Raw genomic sequence first — 11,424 nt, 5'->3', positions numbered from 1 at the left:
CGCTATGTGTCCGAAATAACGCAGGTATCGCTTTAGGACTATCGTAGATAAGCGTTCTTTAACGTGCAGTAGTTTTAGGATGGATTCGTTTGTACGGAAAGCGGTCCAGGGAATTTGAAGCATTCGACGCCAGCACCACATCTCGAATGCGTTTATTCTGTCCATGTCCACAGCTTTAATTGTCCATGTTTCCGACCCATATAAAAAGATTGAAAATATCAAAGTGCGGACCAGAGATACTTTTGTTTGCCGCCGTATGTTGCTGTCTTTCCATATCTTCCTTAGCTGTGTCATAGCGCTCTTCGACATTGCGATTCTTCGTCTGATTTCTTGTTCACTGGAGGCGTTTGATGTTATAACCGAACCCAGATAGTTAAACTCTTGGACTTTTTCAAAGTTGGAAAGCGCGTTAGATAGGTCGAGTTTGCCAAACCTATCTACAACCATAACTTTGGTTTTACTGCGGTTTATTGACAGCCCTAAATCGCTACTAATATTTTCTACCCGTCGCAAAAGTTCCTCCATCTCGCCGGCTGATTCCGCTAGTAAAGTAGTGTCATCTGCATATCTCAGATTTGCTACACGAACACCGCCTATATTAACTCCGCCTTCCCATCCTTCTAAAGCTTTCCTTAGGATATATTCCCCGTATATGTTGAATAGGATAGGCGATAGGATGCAACCTTGTCTCACACCTTTCTGGAAACGAAACTCATCAGACATGCACTCTTCGATGCGCACTGAACCTCTGCTGCCTTCGTATAGTTTCCTGACAAGTGTAGTCAAGTGAAGAGGAACTCCCATTTCGGACAAAACTTTCCACAGCTTTTCCCACACTACACAGTCAAAAGCCTTTTTGTAGTCCACAAAACAAAGGATCACTGGGCTGTCGAACTCGTGGCTGCTCTCAATTATTTGTCGAACATTGAGGATTTGTTCACGTGTTCCTTTCCCCTTCACGAAGCCCGCTTGTTCTTGTGGTATCTCGGGATCGAGGTAGTAGCGGACCCTTTTATTGAGTATGTGAAGGAGGATTTTACTGACATGTGGGATCAGTGATATTGTGCGATAGTTGTCGCACACTTTAGTGGACCCTTTCTTGTGCAACGGCAATATGACTGATCGCGTCCAATCAAGTGGCCACTCTCCCGTTGACCAAATTTTATTGCAGAGCTCATGTAGCAATTTCAAAGCTTCTTCTCCCAGTGCTTTTATTATTTCGGCAGTGATCTGGTCTATTCCCGGCGCTTTTCCATCTTTAGTGGTCTTGATCGCCTGCACCAGCTCTTCAAAAAGTATTGGAGGTTCTTGTTCGCTACTATATGGTTGACTATGGGCTTGTACAGAGGTCGTTACGTCTTGATAAAGATCTTGACAATATTGCCGCCATCTCTCTCTTACCTCATTTAATTCAGAGATAGCACTCCCGTGTTCGTCTTCTACTACCCAGGTTTTCGGTTTGAAGCTACGAGTGAGGTAGCGAACCTTTTTAAAAAGTTCACCTGGTTGAAGTCTGTCGGCGTGTGCTTGAATTTCACGGCATATATTGGTTAGATGACGATTTTTATCTCGACGACAAAGTTTTTGCACCTCTCTGTCCCGCTGTTTATATTCATCATCATCTTTATTAAGGCCTATGGTCTTCAGGTCTTTACGCTTCTCTATTGCTTCCCATGTTTCGTCTTGTATAAAGGTCTTGCGTTTTGGTTGACGGGTGCCAGCTCTCGTCATCTCTCGTAAAGTGTCTGTGATGGAGGATTTCAGACTATTCCAAGTGGTTGTCACCGTATTAATCGTATCTTCCCGCCCTTTGAGTTTTAGGTCTACTTGGTCTCTAAAAGTTTTAGCTTCTGTGAGGTCTATTTTCCTACACAGTCGAGACTTCGATTTGCTAGCCCTTTTAAGACGAAGTTTCATCCAAGCTACCAGTAAGTTGTGGTCAGAGCCACAGTCAGCACCAGGGTATGTCTTCACGTTTTGGATTGACGAGTTCCATCGCGAGCTAGTCATTATATAATCTATCTGATTTCTGCATCTATCTCCGGGGGAAACCCAAGTGTACAGCCTTCGCACATGGTGCTTGAAACGGGTATTATGTACAGCTAGCTCCCGCGTAATGCAAAAATCAAGTAGCCTTTCTCCTCTTTGGTTCCTTACGCCTAACCCGTATTTACCGACAACGTTCCTCATGTGATCGTCAGCGCTCGTATCGCCAATCTTAGCATTCCAGTCACCCATAATCACGAGCATCTCTCTTTTCGGTATGGCTGTAATTGTTGCCTCCAATGTTGCGTAAAACTCGTCAATAGATTCTGGAGATGATTGTGCGGTTGGAGCGTAGATCTGCACTATGTTAAGAGGCATTGGCTTCGCATTTAGTCTCAAGGTTATAATTCTGTCCGAAACGGTATTATAACCTGTAACATATTTGTTGATTGTGGGGGGTACAATGAATCCAACTCCGTTGATACTTTCTCCTACAGCACCTGAGAAGTACATAGTGCTTCCATCATCGGTATTAAAATGACCTGCTCCTCTCATATGCGTCTCTCCAAGGCCAAGGATGGATATATTATATTGCCTCATTTCTTTCTCTACGATATTCAGTTTGCCAGTTTTCAAAAGTCCTCTGACATTCCACGTAGCTACCAGGTATTGCTGGCATAGATTAAGGTGTTTTCTTTGTCCTCCAGTAACATTTCCTCTAAAAGTGGCCTGGTGGTCTACCACTCCAGAGGCTTCGGTAGTCCATTTCACACCACTAGGCCCGGGTACCCAGTGGCGCCGGGGATCAGCCGGAACGCCAGATAGCTCATTCCTTACAGTCGACATTTTCATAAAGGTTAGGGTTTTCTTGGAAAGTTTTTGCCGTAGTGGTTTTCCGTTTGCCTTCTACGCCAAACATTTTCAGGAGGTATTTGGACTCCTTGGCCGTTGAAGCCACTTCCACACATGTGTTTTCGGTGCAGGTGTCGGGTTAGTTAAACCGCCGCCCGTTGCTCGGCGTTGACCTTTTACGGCTGTGCGGTCCAACTCATACCAACCCTCCTCTTTTCTCATACGGGCTTGGGACCGTCAAAGGCAGAGATGAAATAGGTATGGCGAATCAAAAAAAAGTAATTAGTCCGTCTTTTAGATAACCCTAAAATAATGGACACATATTTTTCTTTTCTCTCTCTCACAAACAAATAATAACGAAGATACAACACGCTTGAATTTTGTGTTAAGTCACTGCTTAGTACAAATTTTACATACCTAGACGTGGCGTCACGAGCCCCCACTCTCCGACTTTGTTGCGTTATATCTCATTATTATTTTGTATGTCTCTTCGAGACCTCGGGACTACAGAGTTCCGAATTTTTGGGAGGTAAACGTGGAGCCGAAGCCAACACGCCGAAGCCCTTTTGAGACAACTTTAATGAAATGGTGACACAAAACCGACGATTATCCCTTTATACACTATAGAAATGAACCCAAGGACAATCCCCGGTGGACGTCGTTAAAAAAAGACAATCCCCGGTTCTGTGCTAAACTATTGCTAACTATGGAGGAAAAGTACTTGGGCTATTGTGATGGGATGTTAGTGGATGACAATGTATTAGGTACATGTAAAAATGGCAGGTGGAGACTTGCCACCTCACTTACTGGGCCCCCGGGAACCAGTCACTGAATAGCAACAAGAGGGCAACAGGTACATGAGCGGCTGTAGGGTGAGGATACCTCGGTGGACTTTAAACGCTGATTACGCGCTCCCTGTGCTTACCATGAGGCACCTACCCTCCGAGCAGGGCTACTAATCCTGCTCTAGCGACTCCACTCTGGACGGCCAAGCCAAGCCAGAGGCGTGAGACCTACCCCCGTCATGGTTCACTCCGACCGGCCGGAGATGGGGGACAGTATACTCTCCCTGGAGAACTCAGTATATATAGCCCCGCGGGGTCGCTACTCCCCGTCATCAGCCTCAGATGTCTTGCGGTGCCTGTATCTCATAATTATTGTCGTTATTATCTCCAGAGCCTTTGTCCCAATTATGTTAGGGTCGACTTCCAGTCACGATGCAACTGAGTACCAGTGTTTTATAAGGAGCGACTGCCTATCTGACCTCCACAACCCGGTTACCCGCTCAACCCAACACCCCTTGGTAAGACTTACTGGCTTCTGACTACCCATAACGACTGCCAAGAATGTTCAATGACAGCCGGAACCTACAGTTTAACATCCCCTCCAAAAAACGGTCATTGGTATCCAAAATATACGTAGAAAGTACATACGAACTTAGAAAAGTTGCATTGGCAGGCACTTGCCAGACCTGGAATCAAAGCCGCACGCTCATACTTGAGAGATTGGTTCTCTACCCACTAAACCACCACGACTTCCACTAAGTCACCACGACTTTGTCATCTATTTAATGTTTTTTTACGTAATAATACGTGTACCTAATATTTTTGCCACTCACAACTTAAATGCGGACTAATTAGAATCACCACTTTTATCAATATGGTCACGTCTATTGCGGTTCAGTTCTCAGCGTTTTGTTTAGTCTGCTGTGCTTTTGCCGTTAAAGTACAAAAATTAAATACATATATGGAACGTTTCTAATGGTTAAGCGTATTCCGTTGTTTCCAAGTCAACGGGCCCTTAAAATTCAATATTAGACTATTCAGATATTTGATTTTGCTGACCCCGTAGTCGCTGGCATAAGGGACAGGATCCGCGTACGAAGTCGCGGGCAGAAGCTAGTACTTAATAGGTAATTGTGTTTCATTAGGATCGCTAGCAGAAATAACAAAAGCCATTTAATATGTTAAACACATTTTATTAATAAATTGTTAAACATTATATTACACTGATACAATAGTTAGTATATAATATGACTCTCTATACAAAACGAAACGGATAAATTACATAATTTACAGTACATGTTCCCTCTTGTCCAAAACTAGCCACCGCGAGTATATTTATCTACATGTTTATTTATTTGGGATTTCTATAAGCTATCTATCCGTAGTTTTGCGATTACAGATTGAAATCTGTCATAATTTATAAATCTTATATATAAAAATTAATTGCTGTTCATTAACTCTCTCTCTCTGACTAAAACTCGAGAATGGCTGGACGATCTAGCTTATTTTGGTTTTAAAATGATTGTAGGGCTCAGGCTCCGGAACTACTGAACCGTTATAAAAAAAATCTTTCACTTTGGAAGCTCTACTCACTTTCCGAGTAACATAGGCTATATTTTATCTCTGTACGAGCAGTAGTACCCACGGGACGAGAGCGAAACTTTTAGACTGCTTGTAACTACAAGCAGTTTAAATACTATAAATTTGTATGGAGCTAATGTTGAAATTCCATCTTTAATCGCAAATTGATGGATAGATCGGTAATACAAATCTGCCGTTAGAACTACATTACATAATATTCTACTGATGAAGGAACAGAGAGGACTTAGAAATATTAACTTAAAGTATAAGCTGGGTGTTCAATATTAGAAAGTGGTTGTCATCTTCATTGCCAATGTAGTTTCGTCCATAATTGCTTGCGACAACACGTGTTGATAGTGTTAAAATGACAATTGAGAATGATGTAAGACGTAGCTTTAAAAAAGCTATTCATTAATCTCAGTAGTCCAAAAACACAAAAACATAGACAACGCGACTTCAGTTGTATATTTGAACTCATTATAAAGACATTACCAGTCAATTCTTCGCGTATTGAACACACAGCTTTAAACAAATACAAAAATATATTGGCCTGGAATGTGATACATAAAACAATAATTCTAAAATAAATAATAAAACCCATTTGCTGTTAAATTAGGCCGCCATTTATATTATTATCACTTGCAATCACCATTTTAAATTCGATTTAAATAAACACTTAGAAATCAAACGAATACATAAATAGAGAAAAAATGTGGTTGTCCTAATAGTGAAAATGGACTTTATAATGAGGTGATACGGCCCATAATGCCGCGAAAGTGAATAATTATATAAAAATTGCAGTTTTAACAAAGATAAATGTATTTTTTCTAACTAAGATGAGTAATTAGACCAGAAAGATTTTAGTACAATTTTAATAAACAAATTGACGATTTATCCTAAACAGAAAACACGTTACATCACTTTATAGAGGACCATTTATTTTGCACCGTTTAATTATCAACTAAATAAACCTACCTAGTTTATCCAATTCCAACATAGGACACAGTACTCTAAAAAGGCGCATACATCAAAAACATTAATAATTTTAACAACCACGATATCTGGTCTAACTACCCACATGCAATTTAGACTTACAACCAGGTACCCATATCTCGGTCTAGCTATCCCTCGTGGGTCGACATTAAGGTATCAAAAACTTCGGACCCGGGCCCTATCCCTTCACTAACGGACCCAAAATAGCTTGAAAAGTTGAAAATCCCCGATTCCTGCCTAACATTGTCGCTTGAGCCAAATTGAGCCTTATTATTACTGTGCATAGGAGTGGCATTTGCACTGTAAGACTTTTTATCCAGAAGAGAAAGTAGAGGATTCTGTAGTTCAGTTTTAATCATTGTTTGATTCTCCGGATCATATATAGTGGCTTCTTTTGATATATCTTTAATTTCTGTGTATGGGTTTGTGAGATAATCCGCATACAATTCCGTCTGTTCGACTTTAGTTTGAGGGATAATATTCTCATTATAGTTAATGCTGATATTTTGTGGTTCTGACCTGGTGATGTCCGGTTGGGTGGGGTCTAGGCCTAGGTAGATAGTGGGGTCTGGCCGCGGGGAGGGGTTGGGTGGGGCGATGTCTGGGCGGGGTTGTTCGAGGCGGATGAGGTCTGGCCTGCTCAGGGGGGCGGGGTCAACGTTCTGAGGGTACAGCATCGGGATTTGAGCTTGCATCGACATGCCAATGGGTGTTGATATCATCTGAAAGAAGAAATAAATTTTGATAAAATAAGTAATGTAACCTTTAATTAATATTAACTGACAAATGAGGCCATTTTAATTTCTACTACTCCCATAAAAACAATTCTTAAATTATATCTTTTGGATTATTTAGGCTACACAGGTGAAGCAGGACCTGAATCTTTAAGACCAGAAGAATCAACCAAATACTTTATTTAATTTATTTTATTTGTTAGGACACAAAAATGAATAAAAAAAGATACCAAAACAATTTAGAATTTAGTCACCTACCTCATTTAAAGGTTGCAGTAGAACCGAAGAAGTCAATCCGGCCTGATCATACAACGGATTCCTTATAGGAACCATCCCGCTTATAGGGGTAGGAGCTACCAACGTTGGCGCATTGGCCACCAACGGGGGCGTTTGGGCTAGATTCACGGGGGAATGCGCCAATGTTGGTGACAATGTTTGTGGTGATGTTGGTGAGTGAGCTTGGGGGGGAGATTGGGAGGGGATAGGTACTAGTGTTGGCGTACTGTTGGGCCCAACGGGGACGAGTGTTGGCAGTGGTGTTGGGAGCGGCGGCTGCATGTGGCTTGGTACGTTTGAAGGGGGCTTCGCGTTGTCTTTTACTGTAACAAAATTGAATTTAAATAAGCATTGAGGAAGAAAGTATATTAAAGAAAATTTCTAAATAGGTATTGAGAAGGAAATATTATTTGAGAAAAAAATTAAATTAATGTCTTACCTTGAGGGAATAATTCTTCTTTCAAGTTGGGTAGGAATTCGTTAATCTTGTCCCAAGTGAGATACCAGAGTTCATTATAGCCATCGCCATTACTGAATATCTGTAATATAAAGTTTTTAATTGTTATTATTTGTAATCATATTAGAGGGTCACATGTAGGACAAGACACTAATTAAAACTGGCTGCACTAATGCAAGTGTATGTTACAGTTAACAGGATTATGCTAATTTGTGTTGTTTTAAGTATGATAATATACTTCCAAAACGAAGTCATTAGCAGAATGTCACTAAATTGAACAACCTAGTAACAGCTTCCAGCTAATAAGAATAATTTAAACAGGCTAATGATGTAGTTTCACTTTTAGGATTATGAAACTTTGCTTACCCTAAGAAACTCGAGTCGAGGTACGCTCTAAGTAGGGGCCTAAAGATACATATGGCACTCTCTCCTTCGCCAAGACCCAATATGGAATCATAAAATTCCACTAAAACACCCGCATCATTTTATTCAGCTACTCTGGCGCAGTTTCGGTGAGCGGATCGCCCGGTCACTTTATCCCCACTTCCGTAACAGGGGACTTACAAAACTACCAAATAACCAGCATTTATACAGCTACTCACCCTAACAGAGTCCATGACAAGTATCATGTTCTTGAGCGACTCTAGCGCCGCCTCGGTGAGCGGGTCGTCAGGTGACGCGGACACCAGCGCCCGCGCAACATCTACCAGCGTTTATACAGCTACTCACCCTAACAGAGTCCATGACAAGTATCATGTTCTTGAGCGACTCTAGCGCCGCCTCGGTGAGCGGGTCGTCAGGTGACGCGGACACCAGCGCCCGCGCAACATCTACCACGCGGGACCAGAGTGCTGCGAATGTCGGCCGGCTTGAGAGGGCTGACAGATGTTGGAGGAACACCTGGGGAATGGAGAAGTTTGAGAATTTTAGCTAGGTCTATAAAGTTGTATGCATGTTAAAAAAAAAATGTCATAATTCTAAAAAAATAGGAGTACGCGCCGATGCCACGCGTCTGTATCGATACAAACGACAACAAACTGCTCTGCAGGCTAAAAACGCGCCGGCGACGCGCGTTTTGGGAACGCGAGTCACCGGCGCGTTTAAAAAACGTGGTGTGCATAGGCCCTTAACGTTAACATATCAGATTTACAAACAACAAATAAAAACAATACAAATTCTATAAAAGCACATTCTTTTCCTTTTAAAAACAATACAAAAATGCTCATAGAACAATTCAAAAGTCTTAAAAGATCCTTTAATGACGTCTCCAGATTCAAACATCTCTAAAATCCAATATGGCGCCGTCCTGTCCCGACCGAAGTGAAACATAGATCAAGGCTTGTCAGTTTCTGGATTATTTACTGTAAAGACAACCTAGAAACTGATAGGACTCAACGTATGTATTACTGAGCTGGTAGCACGCCATCTAGTTTTCATTTTTCGAACATCCAACGGTGGGAGTCTCTTCTCAAAAGGGAGATTTAATTCTTTAGTGCTATCCTATATAGTGGGGTTTCCAATACCTTTCTTATGTTCTATAAGGGTCTCCCCAAATTTATCGAAGCGGATTCGGCTAACACCAGCCAAAAAAAGCCCTTAAGTCTGCGCAATAAGGGTGTTACTTAATACCATTCGTATCGACTCGGCTCGGACGACGCGTCACGCGAAACGAGCCGTTTATAAAGTGACACTCGGCTTAAGCCGTTTCCGCGTCTATAAATGTGGGGAGACCCTAATTCTTCTCAGTATTACATTTTATTACTCCTGTGTCCTGTGTTTTTCAAAGGAAGTTGTCGCTATATCTTCTTGTCTTCATTGGGAGTAGCATAGTAGATGAACGATTCTCATCCCTCGCATGACGCTGCTGAATAGCACACAGTTACGTCATGCGAGGGATGGCGACCGAACGTCTAGGGGCTTCTTTTTTCACGTTGAAGGTCTTGAGAAGAAGGAACCTACTTGAACTTGGACCAGAATCCAGTAAAGCGGAACGGAATGAAGAAGTTTTTAAGTGACCCATAGAATTTCTTTATTCAAATTTATAGTCTCCGCCCATTAAGTTGAGTAATGTCCCCGTGGAAAAAAGAAACTATTTGTTTAAAAACTTTTCCACTCCACTAAGCAATATACTGCACAAAAAATATACCTTAAAAGTACATAACATGTTTTAAAAATATCTCACAATTCATCCCATAACACATTTCCTTTATTAATTACGTCATACAGGTACATTTTAAAATATAGCAACAATGTGACTCCTATCCTCCTCCTGGGAAGGGAAGAAGGGACCTCTTACATCAAAACTTTTAAACGTCTGTTGAATACTTGTCTAAAAGAATGTCAGATTCATCATCATCCTTCGAGCCTTTTTCCCAACTATTTTGGGGTCGGCTTCCAGTCTAACCGGATGTAGCTGAGTAACAGTGCTTTACAAGGAACGACTGTCAGACTGACTGGCTTCTGACTACCCGTAACGACTGCCACGGATGTTCAATGACAGCCGGGACCTACAGTTTAATGTGCCATCCGAAACACATTCATTGCACAGTGATTCACTCTAAGGCCATAAATCGAAAAATGTCATTGGCTTATCCCTATTAGATCTACTTACTAAGTGATTAACAAGTTAAGAAGCTTCGGAAAACTCTAAATACCAGTGTCATCAGGTCAACTTATTATTCACTTTTGTGCATCGGAAGTTAGCGCATCTCGAGTCTAATTATCGCAACGTGTAAGTCATCAAAACTTAACAATTTGTTTTTGAGTGTCGCTATTCCAAATCAAGTGTTTACGTATGGTGATAGTATGGAGGTCCAAGACCAAGGTATGTACTTGTATTATCAACTACTTTTTTATTTTTTTTAATGCGTTTAATATTTTATTTTATTTTTTTATTGAAGGTAGCGTTTTTGTAGATTTGTTTGGTATACTTTGATTTCATTTGGACCTATAACTTTTTGCTGCTCAGTGCTGCACTTGAGGCAAATGTTTTGCGAATAAAGAGGATGTTCTCATAAAACCATATAAGTTTCATCTGCATCTTTCTGCCCCTTCTTGGGTTAAAGGAGTGTCAAAGTATGCATGTCCATAGTAAAGAAAAAACTTTATATTTTAAGTTCAGCCTTCATGTTGTTTTAGGTAAAGTTTTCAAATGTTCTGTTTCGAGGACGACTATTTTTGACATTTGGCACTCTAAAGAGGGTAGTCCAAATGAAAAATGCAACATGTCCTGAATACACTCCTCATTATTGGGCAAAATCAAATCGTAGTAGGACTAAGTTTATAGAGAAATATTCAGATTGGCTGAATGTAGTTGAAAATATTGATGTAGAGCGAATTGAGTTACATTTATCTCAGCAGTCTGACAAAGTTGAACCATCAACTTCTTCATTCAGATCCCTTCCCAACAGGTTTACGAAAGTTACCTGTCAAAAACAAAAGGTGTACTATCAAAATTTGTACTAGATTTGTTATCTGTTTGTAGTTAATACTTTTGAGCTTGAATGTATTCTGGTATATTTTGTGTGTATTTGCAAAAAAGGTTGTTGATGTATTTTTGTTGTTTTATTTTATTCCTTTATGGTTGTTTTTAATATAAATAACCATTATTTATATAGATTTTTCATTAAAAGTCGCAGTATGACATGTTCTAGGTTTATCGTCTAAAACAAAATTACTGCGAGACATTTTTACACCTAAATAGTAATATTTTTTTTAATGAATGTGGTTATGTTATAATTTTAATAATTTACACTTATCT

The 11,424-nt window shown here is 40.6% G+C and overlaps 1 protein-coding gene across 2 annotated transcripts in view; it reads right to left on the bottom strand.

Annotated features, from left to right (window-relative positions):
• Positions 1-4,795: 4,795 nt before the first annotated feature.
• The window catches only part of LOC124638714 (Golgi-specific brefeldin A-resistance guanine nucleotide exchange factor 1), a 44,265-nt gene continuing 37,636 nt past the window's right edge, over positions 4,796-11,424 (bottom strand). The window contains exons 27-31 of one of the 2 annotated variants that reach the window (XM_047175750.1): positions 8,499-8,564; positions 8,267-8,371; positions 7,647-7,746; positions 7,190-7,530; positions 4,796-6,919 (exon numbers count right to left, since the gene is read on the bottom strand). In XM_047175750.1, coding sequence (XP_047031706.1) covers positions 6,326-6,919; positions 7,190-7,530; positions 7,647-7,746; positions 8,267-8,371; positions 8,499-8,564 — 1,206 coding nt within the window. In that variant the 3' untranslated portion in view covers positions 4,796-6,325. Of the gene's footprint in view, positions 6,920-7,189; positions 7,531-7,646; positions 7,747-8,266; positions 8,372-8,393; positions 8,565-11,424 lie in introns of both variants that reach the window. The other variant, XM_047175749.1, reaches the window with a different exon arrangement.

This window comes from Helicoverpa zea, chromosome 18 (genome assembly GCF_022581195.2).
Source record: "Helicoverpa zea isolate HzStark_Cry1AcR chromosome 18, ilHelZeax1.1, whole genome shotgun sequence".
Taxonomy (NCBI): Eukaryota; Metazoa; Arthropoda; class Insecta; order Lepidoptera; family Noctuidae; genus Helicoverpa; species Helicoverpa zea.
This window is presented reverse-complemented; position numbering and strand designations above follow the sequence as displayed.